General features: G+C 35.3%; 2 protein-coding genes, 1 long non-coding RNA gene and 1 other non-coding gene across 4 annotated transcripts; 3 read left to right on the top strand and 1 right to left on the bottom strand.

Annotated features, from left to right (window-relative positions):
• Positions 1 to 19: 19 nt before the first annotated feature.
• On the bottom strand, positions 20 to 7,739 carry LOC125201310 (glutathione S-transferase 2-like). Its single transcript, XM_048099367.1, has 11 exons — positions 7,606 to 7,739; positions 2,055 to 2,210; positions 1,886 to 1,976; positions 1,753 to 1,809; positions 1,330 to 1,415; positions 1,156 to 1,227; positions 908 to 961; positions 739 to 814; positions 463 to 524; positions 310 to 369; positions 20 to 230 (listed from the first exon to the last, which is right to left on the bottom strand). The coding sequence occupies exons 2-11, from the start codon at positions 2,070 to 2,072 to the stop codon at positions 132 to 134; spliced, it is 675 nt and encodes a 224-aa protein (XP_047955324.1). The 5' UTR covers positions 2,073 to 2,210; positions 7,606 to 7,739; the 3' UTR covers positions 20 to 131.
• On the top strand, positions 4,909 to 6,459 carry LOC125201312. Its single transcript, XR_007172871.1, has 2 exons — positions 4,909 to 4,971; positions 6,191 to 6,459. It is a non-coding gene; the product is annotated as an uncharacterized LOC125201312 (long non-coding RNA).
• Positions 7,740 to 14,539: 6,800 nt separating the features above from the next.
• Positions 14,540 to 14,612, top strand: TRNAK-CUU. Its single transcript has one exon. It is a non-coding gene; the product is annotated as a tRNA-Lys (tRNA).
• Positions 14,613 to 17,569: 2,957 nt separating this feature from the next.
• LOC125216080 (vestitone reductase-like) lies at positions 17,570 to 19,463 on the top strand. Its single transcript, XM_048117702.1, has 4 exons — positions 17,570 to 17,730; positions 17,798 to 18,328; positions 18,834 to 19,029; positions 19,115 to 19,463. The coding sequence occupies exons 1-4, from the start codon at positions 17,604 to 17,606 to the stop codon at positions 19,254 to 19,256; spliced, it is 996 nt and encodes a 331-aa protein (XP_047973659.1). The 5' UTR covers positions 17,570 to 17,603; the 3' UTR covers positions 19,257 to 19,463.
• Positions 19,464 to 20,085: the final 622 nt, after the last annotated feature.

Raw genomic sequence — 20,085 nt, 5'->3', positions numbered from 1 at the left:
CTAGTATAAGAAAAATAAATTGAAAAAATGAAATTTTTATGTAAGTAGAGAGAGTTTATTGAGTGCACATCAAAGACTGCTAGTTTTCACACTAGTTTATTTATTAAAAAAAAAAAAACCCAAGAATTGAACTATGGCACAGCATCAGGTTGTCTCTCCGGCAAAGAAGCCTCAAACTCCGGCAATGCAATGCAGGACTTATATATTGCATCCAAAGTTGGGAATTTTGACTGCCAAAACAACATAAATATGATCATTAAATATATAAACAGACAAATAATCAATTCATAATCTTGATGACTTAATTACCATATCAACATTGAATCTGTTTGCAGCAACTGCGATTTGAGGAGCCAAGAACACATCTGCCTGCGGTTTACCATAATCACATTCACCGTAAACAAAATATCCAAACATGCTTTGCAGTTGCGATGTAACGGGCTAAAAAAGCAAGAAATTCACCATATAAGCCGTGTCTCCTGTAGAATACGTGCCAGCGCGGTCTTTCAGCAGCTTCTCGAGGGCTAGATCAAAATCAGTCGGAATAAGGTTACAATGGACACGAAATGCTCCATACGATTAGCAAAATAAATTCATCAAGCAAGAGAGAAAAACAAACAGATGTTACTAATTTGCAAGAATTCTATTCATGAGGAAAAGAATTCTATTGAAGAAGATATAACAAGAATGGCAACATGAAACTACAGAAAACTACTAAGTACTTATTAAGAATCTCACCAGAGAAGCCTTTCTCTAGATGGATCTGCACCCAAGCTTCTCGCTCTTTAGGCCCAAACTTTTCCTCGAAATACTTCTGCAACATTCATGAGTAAGCACCAAACTATCAGACCCTGAGTTATTTCTAATGGTATGTCTTGTTACAGACAATATGTCATTGAAAACTGACCAAGATCGCCATCATGTGAAGAGGCTGTATACTGGATGACACAATGCTTGCAGCCTGTGACAATTTCACATTCAGTGAAGCAGCAATCATATTGATGGATAGAATACAGATACATGGCATGTCAAAACTAGATGTTTATGAAACAAGCAAGCTTCTACGAACCGGTAAACTTCCAAAAAACGACGCATAACATTTTGAACAATGTACGATATGTAACAAAAGGATTATCCTCTAGGACCGAAACTGACCTGAAGATTGATTGCTCGAAGTTGAGGATCAGATGGCAACAAAGGATTTTGAGGATAGTTTTGTTCCAAATGCTGTCAGGAAAAAAGACATTGCATCTTAACCATTTTACTGTTTTCAGCATTAAACAAGAGATAAACATAAACTCTAACATTGCGTTACATAAAGTTACAGACCAGTATAATCGCATATGAGTCTGAAATAACTACATCTCCATCAACCAAGACTGGGACATAGTGAAGGGGATTTAATTTCTCAAACTCTGCAAGCCAAAATGCAAATTATTATAATAACACAAATAGCAAGAAGACCCTAGGACTACATTCAGAACACACAAGCCAACATCTAACACAAGTGTCTATTCTACATTCAACAAGATAGAATTTTTTTTTCCATTTCCATTTCTAAGTGCTCAATTTATTTTCAACTGGTCCACAAGATTTGTTTAGTCCACTTATCAAAAAAAGCCCCAATTTTTCCACATTCTGAGAAATTGCATTATTATCTGCTTTCAAGTATTGATCAAAACAAAAGCATCAAATCTTAGGCTATATCACTACTTTTCTTGAAAACCAAAGGGGATTAAAAGGGAGACAAACCTGGAGTGAAGTGGTCTCCTTTATCAAGATTAACAGCCCTGTACTCATAAGAAAGTCCTGCAAATCACATATATGTGTAAAGATCCAATTTTTATTAGAGAATTGAGGGTAGAAGATGGATGAAAGAGCAGACCTTTAAGATTCAAAGCAAATCGAACGCGCCAAGAACAAGAGCTCTGCCAATAGGAGTAGAGCACTAGCTTGGGAGCTGATGATGAATGAACCTGCACATGTTTTTTTGATTAACCAATAGATTCCCATCACTGAATTAAATCTGGAGAGGGAGGGAGGGAGGGAGAGACCTTGTCCTGGGATTCCATAGTAGAGTTGAGGTGTTTGAAGTGCAGATGTGAAGAATGGAGAAACAAATTCCCAGCTTTTCTCAATGCTAAAAGTGTAAGTTAGTTGAGTCAGGTGTGCTGACTTCATTCATTTCATCTCTATCTCACTATCTGTACCTGTCTCGGAAAGGATTAGGTGATCCATTCCTTGAATATATTAGTCTTTATTACAAAGAAAGTCAAATTTAATATACAAGGCTTAGTATTAATAAATATATTAGTCTTTGAATTTAGTAATAAAACAACAAGCCCTCTAGCTCAGTTGGTAGAGCGCAAGGCTCTTAGAGCATCCGCAACGATTCGCGATACCGTCTCGGTCTCGTCTCAACGAGACGAGACGACATCGAGACAGTGTTGCGGCTCCCGTCTCGTCTCGACGCCCGACGCGTCCCGGCGAGGCCAGCCTCGAACTAGCGAGACACGCGCCCGGCGCCACGTGGCGCGCGCGGGCGGCTGGCGTGACGCCCACTCGCCGACCCGCGAGTGGGCGTCGGATTTATGACGTCATAATTCAATTTTTTAAAAAAAAAATCAGATTTTTTGAAAAAAAAATTTTTTAAAAAAAAAACGGTAATATGACCGTTCAACGGTCATATTTTTTTTTTTTTTTTTTTATATTCTATATATACTCTTCTCCATTCTCCATTCTCCATTTTACACACAAACACACATCTATTCTCTCATCTCTCTTTCTTTCCTCTCCAATCACTTCTATAAAATCATTCCTTTATTTTTTTCTTCTCCCAAATTTAATCATTTATGGATCCATTTGAGCAAATGCGTTGAATAATGGAAGAATCGCTAGAAGAAGATCGACGTAGGGAGGAGGAAGCCGCCGTGCCTCCTAGGCGACGCCGGACATATATCCACCGTAACCGGGAGGAAGCCGCCGTAATGTTGGAACGTGATTACTTCAGTCCGAACCCGGTGTGGGGAGATATCTACTTCCGTCGCCGTTTCCGTTTCCTATGACAGTTAGAGTGCCCTTCCCATTTGCGGTGAAGAAGAAGAAGTTGGATGAGCAATTCTCTAAATTTCTCGATATTTTTAGGAAGGTGCACATTAATATACCATTGGTGGAAGCTCTGCAAAAGATGCCTACGTATGCAAAATTCTTAAAAGATGTGCTCTCCAAGAAGAAGAAGTGGATTGATTATGAGACGGTGAACATATCTGAAAATTGTAGTGCGATAATTCAAAAGAAGCTACCTGCCAAGCTTAAAGATCCTGGGAGTTTCAATATCTCATGCGTTATTGGAAATGGCGTGTATTCATCTCAAGATTGAAGACGAGACCTTCAATCCGCCCAATCCAATTCTAGGAGTTTCTACTTTTAGTTTTATTCTTGTTCAAACAATGTTTTTGAATATTTCTTTGAATATTTCTTTGACTTTTGTGTTGAACATGAGTAGCTAAATCCTTCGTAGAGTTCTACGGGGGAGATACAATGATTCTTATGTTTAATTGATTTCCTTTTTCTATGCCTTGGCTCATGTGGTTATTTTGATTTCTTCTGTGCTTATACATTTATTTGACTGATCACCTTATAAATGCATGTGGATTTTACTACAAGAACTGAGAAGTGAGTAGTTTAATTTGAAAGAGAAGAAATTGACGTCTTTGCCAATATAATCGAGAGATTTGAGCCTTTGAATGAAGCTAAGTATCTTAGGAGCTATTAGGAGTTGTTGCCTTAGTTCTAGGAAGGAGACTTCGGTTCTAGGTAGCAATCTACAAATTATATGCTTTGAGAAAAGATATAGTTTACCTTAGCGATAGCTTAATAACCCTTGAAACCCTTTGTTGGCATAGTTAGGAAGTTAGTTGAGCATAGGATAGTTGTTATCGATCCCGTAGGATTCTACCCTTCTCATCCTTGATCTACATCCGTTTTCTTATTTGCTTTTAGTTCTCTAGTTATTTTTAATTGTTTTTACCTTACTTTTAAATAGATTTAGAAAAATCAAAATTCCGATTCATCTAGATAGTAGTTAAGGTTGGTTCGTGGTAATTAGGTTGACACTCATTGTCTCTGTGGATACGATACTCTTTGCTTACTATTTGCTATATTAGCCCCGTACACTTGCGGGTATACTTGTGTTAAAAATAAGTTGAGTCAAGTTTTTGGGAGTCGAAATTAGGGTTCTTTAACTTGGGGGTTTTGTTGTTTTGATGCTTTTGTGTAATTTGGCTTTTGAATTTTGTAATAGGAAGTATGTTATGATATTTAAGCATGTAAGTGATAGGAAAAATCTGATTTTAGGGATGATAGTTGATTATAAGCTATTGATATGAATTTAAGATAGTCACTTGCTAATTTTTATATTACATGGTGTTGGGGCTGCTTGGTTATGAAGTTAAATGTTGTTTGTTGATATATGTGCAAGCTGAAATTTGATAAAAGGATAGAGTGAAAGAGCTTTGGGTGTTTGTGGATATCAAAAATAGTTTGGTTAAAGTTTTATTTTCAAAATGTCAAATTTTTTAATTTAATTTTAAAATAAAGTTGTTGTCTCATATTCTCAAAATTATTTGGTTTGGTTTATAGAGAAAAATGGAATTTTGAGTCTTATATTTTTGGGACAGCCGTGTTTAGCTCTTTTTTTTTCGGAGTTATTGAATAGTATTATCAAATTATTTTGCTTCCTTTTGGTATAAGTATAGTTAGAAATGTGTTAGCTTGCATATGTTTTATTTGGCTTAATTGGTGAAGAAGGAAAGAATATGGAAAGTGAAATAAATAGATGTGATGATTTGATTTACTTGTGTCTCAAGTGTGTATTTATAAATTGTATATGTGATTATTTGAAAAATTAGGTGAACCGAGTGCAAGCACCAGCGATAGGGGAAAAGGGCAGATCCATGGTTGATTAAGCAAGTAATAGGTTTTTTGTTGACGTGTACAGGTAGTGTACGCGTAATTTTGCGTGTACGCGTAATTTTGGAGTTCAATCCCCTTAACTTCAATACATATTGCTGCGTTTTATGTGTTTTATCTCCTGATCCAATAAAGCTTAAGTATGATTACATGAATTGTATAACTCAATGATAGGAATGGGATATTGAAAGGTAAGAGGTTGGAATTATGTTTTGAAATTGTGGATTTATATGGTAGATGATACGTAAGGTAATTTAAAAGTATATATATATATATAGGGATGTATTCAAATCCTTTTCATATCTTTTTTCCTTTTTCCTTCTTAATCCTAGCCCTACGATTTTGTCATCTGACGGTTAGATTAATGCCACGTGTCATTTAATAATGCACATTTTCATTCTAATAATGCGCAGCGGCTAATAATGAAACATTATATATATATATATATATATATATATATATATTGAACAACGTGAAAATAGATATGAGAAGTATGTGTTTCGCCCCATTGCTTGAGTGAGTCACAGGGTATAGTTGACATGCCATAGGACAGCAGTACTGCACACATGTTTGATCGTTCGTCTTCCGGATAACCGAAGCGATGATCCATATGATATGTTGACAGTTGATATGAGCCCTATACGGGTAATATGTGACAAATGCATTATGATAGGCTATACGAAAGATATACAACATCTGATAGTATCTCACCCAGATGTATACATGACAGAGGCCCTCATCGGGTTACTTATAGTGTCCGTGTACCCGTGTCCATCGCTAAGCATAATTTGGGGGCAGATATGTGATATGAATGTGATATCTGATTGAGAATTGATGTTTCGTACGTTGGATATCTGAATAGTTTTCCTAAAGCATATTGTTGATTAATGAAATGAATTGATAGCTGTATGCTATATGTTACTTCGTGCCATATGGTCTTGATTGATAGATGGTAAATGGTTGCATCTGAAAGTATCATCATGACTAATATATTGTATTTGTTGTATTAAGATAGTTTGGGAGATATTATATAAAGTGTTAGTAAACTATAATTGACTTTGAAATGAAAATTGAACAGATATTGCATAGCATTCCAAGTTATAATTTGATATTCCGTGTAAGTGATATCGATTGAAGTCTTTCGAGATTGATTTCTGGAATGCGTTTACACTACGAGCTTGTTGAAGCTCACCCCCCTTTCTTCTCCCTCCTCCTGCAGAGTTTAGAAGCGAGTGATCTCGCTCGTGGGTAGCTGCACGTGTCAAGTCACTACCCTCCTTTTTGCTGGTACAGTTGGAGTTCTCACGTGGCATGCTTAGGCTAACTTTTGATTGTATATAGTTGGTTTGGAAATGTAAGGTTATGTAACCTTCTTTTGCTAATGGGATTGTAAATAATTGTCGAAGCATGAATTTTGTTATGCATAGTAGTAAATGGTTGTGCTAACAGGTGTAGTTACTTATATAATAGTGTTGTATGTTGAGAGTTTGCAAAAAGAAGAAAAAGAAAAGGTTATACATGTTAAATAGACAGGTTTTAGTTTATCGATCGTACTGAGATGTGACACCACTTATTTGGTTAAAACTAACCGAGTAAGGGGTGTTACAACTCCTTTGTGTTCAAATCGCATTATAGGCTCCTTCGCCTTTGTGCATAATATAAAAATCGTAACTATTAATAACTCATATTTACCCAAGATCATATTTTCATTATTAAATAAATTTGCTATATTAACTTAATATCCTCTTCTTCATTAACTTTCTAATCTAACAACTGCACTGGACTGAGTCGTCATAAAATTTATATATTCATTCGGAAGGCTTTAGAGGCATAACCTAGTAACTTTAAATACCCCAGGAAGTCTAGTTTACAAATCAACAAGATTCATTTGAAAATTCGTAATGGTTCGAGAGATATCATCATTTTCCCACATACTACCAAAAATGGACAATTTCTGTCAACGTTTTCTAAATAATTCTTATAAATAGTGTCTTTACTTTTTAATTCATCATAAAATTCCAAGAACACCTCACACCATATTAGTTAATTTAAAAATTATTTATTCGATTTTACCTCTAGCTCAAGTGCCCGGAATAATTCAAATAAAACATACGAAAATAAGGCAGATTACCCGAATTTTGACAGTTTGTAGCTGTATTATTATAACAATTTATACTTACAATAAATGAACTCCGAAATTCACAAAACAATTTAGGGAACCTCTAGACTCATAATAGTTATTTTAAAAATTGATAAACCAAACTTTCCACAGTCTTAAACATTCAAAACAATTTGGAATATGGGGCTGAAAAACAGAGGATTAAATCTGACTCAAACTTTTATATAGAATTCTATTTCCATTCATGTTTAATCATCTCATAAACCATACACTTCATCTAGCTTGAACATCTAACTTCTAAAACCACAAACCCTAAGGTATATTTTCAATTTTCATATTAGAGTTCAACAGCTTCCAAATTAACAATCAAAACGTGCTTAACAACATCTATACACAACGTTTTAACCATTTAAACACATATACACAGCTCCTTAAATGTCAATTTCTTCCTCAATTCTAACTCAACATTTATCCAACTATAGACATTAAAAATGGTATAAGTGAAGAGGCCTTACTTGAATTATCGGAGAATTCGCGATCGGATTAACTAAACGACGAAGAATCGAGGGATAGGAGCAAGCATGGAGTTCACGGCTTCATCTTCTCCATGGGGGTCGTGCTCCCTCTTCAAATGAGAGAGAAGAAGACATGTTGGCTTTTAAATGATGTCATGAAACTTCTAGAGAAGTTTAATATTTATCTAGTTATTTTATTTATTTAATTTCCTTAAGTTAAAATCATTTTTTTGTGCTAATTATCTTCATAACATATGATTCCACATTTATGATTTATATATATACCATCTTGTAGCAAATAAATTCTAATTTATTAATACATTAGAGTCGAAGCATAATTTAATCAACTAAACGTTTAGTTTATCAAAATCATCACTTTGATTTCTAAAATCCCTTCATATAATTTTCTTATCGTTTCAAACCTTACATTATACTTATTTTAGCTTCTAGATTCCATATAAATTATTACTTGATGAACATTTCTAATTATTCCCGAAGAAACCATCAAAAATCTCTAATCAATGACGTTTCTCGAACACGTAATAATTCTTTCTAAAACTCAAATATTAACTTATATAACATTTATAGCATTATTTATGACTAATTTAATCATACAATAATTTTATGCACTTATTTCAATTTATTTCATTACTATTTCCACAAAGAACAGTCGAAAACCGCAGTTTTGACGATTTTCGTACCGTAAAAATTATTTTCGATCTAGGGTCATTTTTGGGATGTTACAATATTCATACATTTCTCAGCAACGAGAAATTGCATTATTATCTGCTTTCAAGCATTGATCAAAACAAAAGCATCAATCGTAGGCTATATCACTATTTTTCTTGAAAAAAAAAAAAAAAGACAAACCTGGAGTGAAGTGGTCTCCTTTATCAAGATTGACTCATAAGAAAGCCCTGCGAATCACATGTTGGATATTTTAGTGTAATTGGATTAACTTGATTGATCAGTATTGTTATAATGATACATCATTTAAGTATGGAGGTGCGAAGTGCACGCTTATTTGAATTCATTATGATGTTAGGGGCGAAGCCCCTAAACAGATGAACGGGAGTCCGGGGGCAGCGCCCCCGGGTAGCGGGGTCCAAGGGGCAGAGCCCCTGGCTGGGGTCGAGCTGTATCAGAAACAGAAATGCATCCGAAAATATAATTTCTGAAAATCGAAGGACTAATTTGCAATTTCGGAAACCTTTTGAAAAACAGTTATTTTTAGTTAGGATTCCCAACGGATGCACTGTTTCGTCAACAGCTGCACCGGTTCGTCTTCTTCAAAATCTGATCAATTCTTCTGGTTCATTATCTCGAATATACATATGAATGTTCTGCATTCTCTGAATTTTATCCGATCAAATAACTTTGGTAGAACCACCGAAATTGATTTGATCTGAAAGTGTTTTTCACGACTTTCAGATATCCGTTTTTCTGTTCTTTATATTGAATCTCCCTAACAAAGATCAAATCAATTATGTCGAACAAAGAAACGATGAAGGAATGAGCGAAAGGTTTCGCGAAGTTGGATAAGTTTGCTGGCAAAAGAAGATGCATTTCATGCTGACAAATCTCAAGGTGGTGTACGTTCTGAGTACTCCCATGCTCGAGGCTGTTGAAAATGAAACTCTGGAACAGACGAGGAGACGGATGAAGTGGGAGAACGATGACTACATATGTCGTGGTCACATCTTAAACGGTATGTCTGATTCCCTATTTGATATATATCAAAATGTTGAGTCTGCTAAGGAATTGTGGGATTCCCTCGAAGCCAAATATATGGCAGAAGATGCCTCTAGCAAGAAATTTCTTGTTGGTACCAATATGATATGAAAATGGATGAATCCATTTCTGTTTCTAGTATTATTGATAAACTACCACCTTCTTGGAAGGATTTTAAAAATAATCTAAAACACAAGAAGTAGGAATTGAACTTGGTCGAACTTGGAAGTGATTTCCAAATTGAACAGTCCATACGTGATATGGAAAAGAGTTCTGTTAGTAATACTAAAAACGTGGTTGGTTCTTCTGTGAACATGGTGGAAGAGGGTGAATCCTCAAAGGCTGGTAAAGAGAAACGTAAGTTTCAAGGGAAACGGAAGTTTCAAGGGTATAACAGTAAGGATGGAAATAAGAAGCCTAAACTGACTTGCTGGAAGTGTGGCAAATCCGGACACTTCAAGAATGATTGTAAGTCTGGAAAGGGTGGAGGAAAAAGGAAAAACGAGGCTGGTTCAAGTGGATCCAAGGATCCTGAAAAGCAATCATGTTCGTTTTCTTTACCTAATAATTATTTTGTTGAGAATTATTATGCATCAATAATCTCTGAAACATTTTATGAGCAGGATGATGATCTGTCATGGTGGATTGATTCGGGTGCAACATGTCATGTATGCAAAGATCGTCAATGGTTCAAGGATTTTAAACCAATTGAAGATGGATCTTCGTTGAAGATGGGCAACGTTGCAACTGAACCAATCAAGGGAATAGGAACTGTTAGCCTAGTATTTACTTCTGGAAATTCTTTAGTATTAGAAAATGTTGTATATGTACCTGGTATTCGTAAGAATCTAGTTTCTGGCATTGTATTGAATAATTGTGGTTATAAACAAGTGTTAGAAAGTGACAAATTCATTCTGTCAAGACATGGTAATTTTATTGGTTTCGGTTATCTATGTGGCATGTTTAGGTTGAATCTAGATGTCTCTTTTGTTAATAATTCTGTTTGCATGACTTCTACAAGTATTAGTAATCATGTTAGTAAATCAGAATTGTGGCATGCTAGACTTGGACATGTACATTATAAGAGATTGAAAGATATGTCGAAAATGAGTTTAATACCAGCATTCGAGTTGAACAATGAAAAGTGTAAAACTTGCATGTTAACTAAAATAACTAGACAACCTTTCAATAAGAATGTAAATAAAGTTACTAAGGTTTTAGAACTTATACATAGTGATTTGTGTGATTTTCATTCAACTCCATCACTTGGTAATAAAAAGTATGTAGTTACTTTTATTGATGATGTTACTAGATTTTGCCATGTCTATCTCTGTCATTCCAAAGATGGAGCTCTTGATAAATTTAAAATCTTTAAAGAAAGTGTAGAGCTTTATCATGGTGTGAAGATTAAAACTCTTCGCACTGATAGGGGAGGTGAGTATTATGATCCAACGTATTTTGAATCGACTGGTATAGTACATCAAACGACTGCTCCATATACACCACAATAAAAATGGTGTAGCTGAAAGAAAGAATAGAACGTTGAAAGAAATGATTAATTCAATGTTGTGTTATTCTGGCCTAAGTGAAGGATTTTGGGGTGAGGCTATGTTAACAGCCTGTTATTTGTTGAATAGAGTTCCTAACAAAAGGAACAAGATAACCCCTTATGAACTTTGGCATAAGAAACCACCAAAATTGAGTTATCTCAGAGTTTGGGGTTGTCGAGCAGTGGTAAGACTAACTGACCCTAAAATGAAAATCATAGGTCAAAGAGGTATAGATTGTGTGTTTCTGGGGTATTCAGAAAATTCTGTTTGTTATAGGTTCTATGTCTTAGAACCCAATGACTATGTATCTGTGCACTCTATTATTGAGTCAAGGGATGCTGAATTTGGCAATGAGGATAGATTCACGTCTATACCTAAACCTGGAGGCATGATTGCAAGGTCTAGTAACTCTGATGATGTAACTGGAAAAGTGATGGATACACCTCCTGAGGCTAGGAGAAGTAGTAGAGCAAGAAAAGCTAAGTCTTTTGGAAATGATTTCCAATTGTACTTACTTGAAGGATCAAGAAATGAAATTAATTTTCAATATCAATATTGCTTTACTATTGGTGATGATCCAAGGACCTACAAAGAAGCTATGGCTTCGAGAGATTCTGCATTTTGGAAAGAGGCAATCCAAGAGGAGATGGATTCTATAATCCAAAATGGTACTTGGATACTGACGGATTTACCACCCGGTTGTGAAGCTTTAAATAGCAAATGGATCTTCAAAATGAAGATGAAGGTGGGTGGAAGCATAGACAAATATAAAGCCAGATTGGTTATCCAAGGCTTTAGACAAAGGGAAGGCATTGACTACTTTGATACCTATGCTCCTGTTGCTAGGATTTCCACAATTAGATTATTGTTAGCACTTGCTGCTATACATAATCTTGTAATTCACCAAATGGATGTTAAGACTGCCTTCTTGAATGGTGAATTAAATGAAGAGATTTATATCAAACAACCAGAAGGCTTTGTCATGCCTGGTAATGAACATAAGGTTTGTAAGTTGGTAAAATCTCTTTATGGACTAAAGCAAGCCCCCAAACAATGGCATCAAAAGTTTGATGACGTGGTGTTGTCGAATGGTTTTGTATTAAACCAAGCAGACAAGTGTGTATATAGCAAATTTGATGCTACCGGTAAAGGGGTTATCATTTGCCTATATGTGGATGACATGTTGATCTTTGGTACTGACCAAGATCAAGTTGATAAAACAAAGGAATTTTTGTCATCTAAGTTTGAAATGAAAGACATGGGGAAGGTTGATGTGATTCTTGGAATTAAGATCACACATGGAGAACAAGGAATTTCCATTTCTCAATCACATTATATTGAGAAAGTGTTGGAAAAGTTCAACTTCAAAGATTGTTCTTCAGTTAAGACTCCTTTTGATCCTAGTGCAAAACTCGTGCCTAATAAAGGAGTTGCTGTGAATCAGCTTGAATATTCAAAGACTATTGGATCACTAATGTATGCTATGATTAGTACTAGACCCGATATAACCTTTGCAGTTGGAAAATTGAGTCGATATACTCATAATCCAAGTTTAATCCATTGGCAAGCAATGAATCGAGTATTTAAATACTTAAAAGGAACCATGGATTATAGGTTGACTTATTTTGGATTTCCTTCTGTTCTTGAAGGATATTCGGATGCAAGTTGGATCACCAATATGAAAGATCATTCTTCCACAAGTGGTTGGGTATTCCGTCTTGGAGGTGGTGCTATATGTTGGGCATCAAAGAAATAAACTTGTATCACGAATTCAACAATGGAATCGGAGTTTGTGGCATTAGCAGCAGCTGGTAAAGAGGTTGAATGGCTAAGAAATCTAATATATGAAATTCCATTGTGGCCTAAACCGATATCACCTATATCTATCAGATGTGATAGTGCAACTACCTTGGCTAAGGCATATAGTCAAGTGTATAATGGAAAGTCAAGACACTTAGGTGTTAGACATAGCATGATTCGTGAACTTATTATGGATGGTGTGACATCTGTGGAGTTTGTAAGAACTCATGATAACTTAGCCGATCATTTAACCAAAGGGTTAAGTAGAGATCTTGTGAACAAATCGGCTATAGGGATGGGATTAAAGCCCACTACAAATCTTTGATATTAAGATACCCAATTCCCATTTAGTATGATACTAGATGCAGAATTCAATGTGGAAGACTTAATATTTGAAGATTGGAACACATTTGAAAATCGTCCCAAGGTATGTGTTCGGACCTACAAGTTAAGGAGGTTGAATGTATATATTCTTAATAGTTCTTTTGAAAAATTGCAAATGTAGGTGCAAGAATAAAGGAGCTACCTATATAAGCATGAAGTTTAGCCGCTTCAAGAAACTGGGACTTGGTTTCGACGTGTTTATGAAGGATAAGGACATAGGCTAGTAAAATATAGTGTCAAGATAGAACATATTCGTATGTAAACTTTTGTGTACATTATCTTCGTGTATTCAATGTGAGTTCCCAGGGTTCAATCCTTAGAGACACCCGGGGTATTCGAATATTTGGAATGTGTAATGTACTAATATGGAATTCAATCGTTACGATATTTCATTTATGCAAAAGTTTGAGATGACTTGTTTTAGTTAATCAAGGATTACACTAAAATAGCGGAGGATTGTTGGATATTTTAGTGTAATTGGATTAACTTGATTGATCAGTATTGTTATAATGATACATCATTTAAGTATGGAGGTGCGGAGTGCACGCTTATTTGAATTTATTATGATGTCAGGGGCGAAGCCCCTAAACAGATGAACGGGGGTCCGAGGGCAGCGCCCCCGGGTAGCGGGGTCAAGGGGCAGAGCCCCTGGCTCGGGTCGAGCTATATTAGAAACAGAAATGCATCCGAAAATATAATTTCTGAAAATCGAAGGACTAATTTGCAATTTCGGAAACCTTTTGAAAAACAGTTATTTTCAGTTAGGATTCCCAACGGATGCACTGTTTCGTCAACAGCTGCACCGGTTCGTCTTCTTCAAAATCTGATCAATTCTTCTGGTTCATTATCTCGAATATACATATGAATGTTCTGCACTCTCTGAATTTTATCCGATCAAATAACTTTGGTAGAACCACCGAAATTGATTTGATCTGAAAGTGTTTTTCACGACTTTCAGATATCCGTTTTTCTGTTCTTTATATTGAATCTCCCTAACATCACATATATGTGTAAGGATCCAATTTTTATAAGAGAATTGAGGGCAGAAGATGGATGAAAGAGCAGACCTTTAAGATTCAAAGCACATCGAACGCGCCAAGAACAAGAGCTCTGCCAATAGGAGTAGAGCACTAGCTTGGGAGCAGATGATGAATGAACCTGCACATGTTTTTTTGATTAACCAATAGATTCCCATCACTGAATTAAATCTGGAAAGGGAGGGAGAGAGAGAGACCTTGTCCTGGGATTCCATAGTAGAGTTGAGGTGTTGGAAGTGCAGATGTGAAGAATGGAGAAACAAATTCCCAGCTTTTCTCAAGGCTAAAAGTGTAAGTTAGTTTAGTCAGGTGTGCTGCCTTCATTCATTTCATCTCTATCTGACTATCTGTACACTCCTTTACTACAAAATCAAAGGCTTAGTAACAATCAACTACGAATATTTTGGTTTGAATTTAGCAATGGAACAACAGGCCCGTCTAGCTCAGTTGGTAGAGCGCAAGGCTCTTAACCTTGTGGTCGTGGGTTCGAGCCCCACGGTGGGCGGCTATTTTTTTTTTATTATTTTTTACTATTTCACTTTTTATTTTTTATTATTTTTCTTGGTTATTCTCTCCGAATTGTAGTCTATTTTCAGTCTAGTTTTTTATAAGGACTATCACCATTTTAGTCTATTTTTTAATAAGAGAGACTATGCAGAGACATCAACACCATCTACTCCTATATATTTGTAGTTTAAAATTTGTGTTCATTAAATTTATGAAAAATAATATAGGAAAATGTGCATAAAAGTTAGAAAGTGTCATACAATTTTCATTTCTCTTTTATCACAAAGGACTAGAGAGTATTTTAGATAAAAAAATATCCAAAAAGTGCAAAAGTCCTACGTGATATTATATCAAAATCTAGGGACACGTGAGGATGTTTTTAAAGTTTAAGTACCGCATTTGATACAATTGTATAGTCCCTTCAAAATATTTAATGCCTATCCCTTAAAACATGAAAAGAAAATGTAGCGAAATTTTAGGATTCTTACTTGTTTATAGTCAGAGTCGTAAATGGATACAAGTGTTTTAGGTATATGCGATTAGGGCCGGGGAAAAATACCGAAAAAATGATATATCGCTCGTATCGTATTGAAAATTATCGAAAAATTATCGAATTTTCAATATATCGTAATTTTCGATACGATACGATACCGTATCGTAAGTTTTCGATACGATAATGATATGAATTTCCTTATATCGCGATATATCGTTTTATATCGAAAATACGATATATATCGAAAATTTCGATATATTTTCGACATATATCGATATTTAACGATATATCGAATTTCGGTACGATATATCGAAATATCGATACGATGACGATATGGAATTTTTTTATATCGAAAGTTCGATATATCGAAATTCGAAATATCAAAACTTTCGATACAATAACGATATGAAATTCTTTCATATCGATATTTTCGATACGATACACGATACAACGTTTTCGATACGATATATCGTATCGACCCACCCCTATATGTGATGTACTAGATTATAGTACTACTTATGTAGGATTATTGTTTTACTAATTAGAAATTACTACCTCCGTCCCCCAAAATTTGCTACACTTTGACCCGACACGGGTTTTAAGAAATGTAATGGAAAGTGAGTTGAAAAAGTTGGTGGGATGTGGGTCCTACTTTTAAAGTATTAGTTTTATAGTAAAATGTGAGTATGAATGAGTTAGTGGAATATGGGGTCCACTACCAAAAATGGTAAAAGTGAAGTGTATCAAATTTTCAGGGACGGACCGAAATGGTAATATGTATCAAATTTTCAGGGACAAAGGTAGTAATTGTTATGTGCTCAGTTGGCTTTAATTTGATATCTCGAACGTGTTAAGAGCAATGTTTTTTTATCTTGCGAATTAATCAGCTTTCGTGTCTATTTGTTGTACATTTGTAGTGTAACTACATTCAGGGACGGAGCCAGGAAATAATCTCAAGAGGGGCAAAAATATGTATAGAGAAAGTTTAGAAGAATTAAGAAGGGGCATTTAGTAAATAAATAGTGTAAATTAGCAAAAAAACATAGATATGTATATGTACGTAGGAAAATTTGAGGAGGGGCATATGCCCCACCTGCCAATGCATTGGATCCGTCCCTAACTACGGGTTGGTCCATCGTAATCCAAAATTATTGTTTTAACTTAATTAAGTAACCATACTCCTCTATGTGGAATTGACCCCGATGTATTATTTTGACGTTTTGTCTCAGTAAAAGTATTATTAAGAAAAGTAATTGAATTTGTTTGTGTTCATTTAATTTGATATCGAAATGTTGTGCTCTAATATACACATCACTAATACTAGCTAGTCCCACACGATTCTAGTTACTTGACGTGCCTAACAAATTAGAGTAGAAAGTGTGGAGTATATTATTTGAGCATTCTTGGATTTATTCTAAGCTATATTAATATGGAGGTGGATTTGTTTTTCTCAAGTAAATAAGCATAGTATAATTGAATTAGCAAAAAAAAGAGCACATGGAACCGAGTCATAGACACATTTTATTCATGTGACCCTCGGTCAGAAAATGATGATCACAATGTTGCAATAACTAACTATACATATAACTGAATTAGCAAAACAAAAACATTAAACATGTGTAAAGATTTATAGATGTCACTAGTTAATTTAATGAACAAAAGAAAGGTACATTTGGGTTTGGGCACAATTTTATTATAGTGGTTACATAGGTGGACCTATCAAAATAGTAGTACTCCTACCTTTTTTTACTATTGGTATTTTATGTAAAATTATTGTACTCCTATTAAAGTTCATCTGAAAAACACACATAAAATAATTCGATTCCGAATTCAAAATAGAAATTTAATTTCTATCAAAATAAATTCTCCGTCGTACTTCTTGTTACACATAAATTTACAGGCATGAGATTTTACCTTTAAACTGAACTTGATGCGTATATATCATTTGGTACACCGAAATCTAGTCATAAAACTTTTATTTTAGTTAATATATAATTTTGTACTATGCATATTTGTAATACTACCATGAATGATAGTTAACAAGAATATTTTTAATTCGTATTTTTCATATATAAAACTCTAATAAAGATAGAACAAGATCCATTTTACATCATATTTAAAGGATTTCTCGATTGGGCTGAAAAATATTGTTATCATATTTTCTGTCCATGAAAAGATATCAGTGCCTCTACTCTTCTAAGCCATGAACAAGTCAATTAGATCTGAATCATTTTCAACCAGTCTGTAAGAAGTGATCTTACTTATTTATAAATTAAAAATATTTTTTTAATTATAAAGATAATTAGCATATTTTATTTGTTATTTAATGTTAACCTTAGTCGTGCAACGCATGAAGCCATACCAATGAAAACCACATCTTCAATAGTAGATATTCTCACCTCAAATATAAACCACATACTCAATAGTGGAGTAGTAAATATATAATATACATCAGATTGTACATTCATAGTTATATACACACAGAGAGAGAGAGAGATGGGAGTGACAAACAACAAAGGCAAAGTGTGTGTGACTGGTGGAACTGGTTTTCTTGGTTCTTGGATGGTCAAAAGGCTTCTTCAACATGGTTATCATGTCAACACAACTACTAGAATCCATCCAGGTAAATTAATATTTCTTCCATCCACGAAAAATAGTCTCATCAATAACATTTTTTTCTGACTTGACAGAGCGGAAAAGGGACCTCAACTACCTCACGAGTCTCGAGGGTGCACCCGAGCGGCTCTCGATATTCGACGCGGACCTCGACCGGCCCGAGAGCTTCGGCGCGGCGATCGAGGGGTGCGCGGGCGTGTTCCACGTGGCGCACCCGCTGGACTTCGAGGAGAGAGAAGCGGAGCGCGTGAAGATAGACAGAGTTGTGAACGGAGCCGTGGGGATTCTGCGCGCGTGCGTGGACGCCAAGACCGTGAGGCGCGTGGTGTACTGCTCGAGCGTCGCCACGGCCGTGTTCAACGAGGAGGCCGGGGGGCGCGATGTCGTGGATGAGGGGTCGTGGACGGACGTGGAGTTTCTGAGGGGGCTAGGGGTGTTTGGGGGGGCGTACATGGTGACAAAGACGTTGGTGGAGAAGAAGGTTTTGGAGTTTGGAGAGAGGCATGGATTGGATGTGGTGGCGCTTCTTCCTTCTTGGATTCATGGTCCTTTTATTTGTCCTTATGTCCCGGATTCCGTCTCCATTTTCATGGCACTTATCCGAGGTATGGTCGCTTCGAGTTTACTCCCTCCGTCCCCAAAGAATATGCACTTTGAGTTCGGCATGAGTTTTAATGTAAAATTAGTAAAGTCTTTAGAGAGAAAAGACTTTTCAAAATTAGAAAGTGCATATTCTTGTTGAACGGATGGAATATTTTATTTCATTCGTTACTCTGATCAGAATTTTGGGAATTTACAAGCAATTTTTGAAGGGATCGACTGGAAAAATTTGCGGTCGAATATGTGCTATGTTTAAGAATCGTGCGAGGGGTGTTCGGTTGCTTAAGATAACTAAATAGTATGGAATATAATTAAATGCAAACTCTAAACGTCAACAGATGACAAATAGTAGCAACAGAAAATGTCAACACCGTGTCAACGGCTGATGCTGTGTTGACATTTTCTGTTGCTACTATTTTGTCATCTGTTGATATTTTTTAACTGTCCAGATCATAATTTGTAGTTTGTACAACATATGAGTTTGCAGTATTAATTTTCAAACATTTGAAGGGGACAAGAAATGTTACCAACGACTTGTTCAGACCAGTGTGGTTCACGTAGACGATGTCGTAAGAGCTCATATTCATTTGTTTGAGTATCCTGAAGCAAAGGGGAGATACATTTGTTCAAATGTTGACATTACTATTGAGGAATTGCATGAATTTTTATCGATTAATTACCCCCAATATCCGCTACCATCCACAGAGTAAGTTCTTGACGTTCTAGATTATTAAAAAATTTAATGTATACTTCATGTCATTATTTATATAAATTGAGTTGATTTTTTGCAGTGAGTTTGAGAATTTGATACGTGTTAAATTCCCGGTATTGTCAAGTCAAAAGCTCCTTGAAAGTGGATTCAAGTTCGAAAATGGGATTCAAGAAATGTACGATGGAGCAATCAAATCATACAAACAACTTGGTCTTCTATAATTCTGTTTTCGTGTAATAGCTTGCAAACCACGTATTACATGAATGTCACTCGTTTGATTTATTTGTATTTCTCTTCATGCATTTTTATAGGTTGGTGTAATAATTCTGTGGGGATGTTGCTGCTTTTGGCATAGAATTTAAAAAGCTCTTATGTATGATTGATTATGATAGTGAGTTTTAATTTTTAGACCAAATTATTCTATTTAATGATCTGATTATTTCAATATCTTTAAAACTAAGCACCTTATTTAGTTAAAGTCAAACACAGTGTAAAATAACAACACCATGACCAATTCAAAGTACTCCTTATAACTGGGGAAGGACAGCTAATCATTGTAAAATTAAGTAATCAAAAGTCTCCTTCTAACTGGGGAAGGACAGCTGATCATTGTAAAATAAACTAATCAAAAGTCTAAGTATTCCCTTCTTCCCCATTGGAAGTCATTTGATTTTTACCCAAATTTTAAGAAATACTCCTATAGAGAAAAATGAGTGAAAAAAGATAGTAATAGAATATGAGATCCATTTTTATACACTATTAGTGATAAAATGTATTAAGTGAAATGAATTAATGGAATATGAGGTCTACCTATCATTTACAGTAAAAATAAACTAGGACTCCTAATGGTGGACAAATTAAAATGGTAAACTGAGACTCCTAATGATGATCAGAGAGAGTACTACCTCCATCCTTTAAAATTAGAAACTATTTCTACTTTCGTTTGTTCCTTAAAAATGATAACTTTCTAAACTTTCTATTTTAGGAAATTGACCCTACAATTTACTAATATTACGTTCAATACTTTTTCTAGATCATTCTTTCTCTTCC

The sequence above is a fragment of the Salvia hispanica genome, chromosome 1 (genome assembly GCF_023119035.1).
Source record: "Salvia hispanica cultivar TCC Black 2014 chromosome 1, UniMelb_Shisp_WGS_1.0, whole genome shotgun sequence".
In the NCBI taxonomy this organism is placed as follows: domain Eukaryota; kingdom Viridiplantae; phylum Streptophyta; class Magnoliopsida; order Lamiales; family Lamiaceae; genus Salvia; species Salvia hispanica.
The sequence above is the reverse complement of the archived record's forward strand: the minus strand, read 5'-3'. Positions and strand labels throughout refer to the sequence as shown.

What these genes read in the sequence shown, in the direction of transcription:
- LOC125201310 (XM_048099367.1), bottom strand. An exon ending in ATTTGCTTTGAATCTTAAAG is followed by an intron (nt 1,810 to 1,885) that starts GTCTGCTCTTTC and finishes TGTGATTTGCAG; the next exon opens with GACTTTCTTATGAGTACAGG. An exon ending in TTCACATGATGGCGATCTTG is followed by an intron (nt 815 to 907) that starts GTCAGTTTTCAA and finishes TGAATGTTGCAG; the next exon opens with AAGTATTTCGAGGAAAAGTT.
- LOC125216080 (XM_048117702.1), top strand. Translation starts at nt 17,604, where the DNA reads ATGGGAGTGACAAACAACAAAGGCAAAGTGTGTGTGACTGGTGGAACT. An exon ending in TTTCATGGCACTTATCCGAG is followed by an intron (nt 18,329 to 18,833) that starts GTATGGTCGCTT and finishes AAACATTTGAAG; the next exon opens with GGGACAAGAAATGTTACCAA. An exon ending in TATCCGCTACCATCCACAGA is followed by an intron (nt 19,030 to 19,114) that starts GTAAGTTCTTGA and finishes GATTTTTTGCAG; the next exon opens with TGAGTTTGAGAATTTGATAC.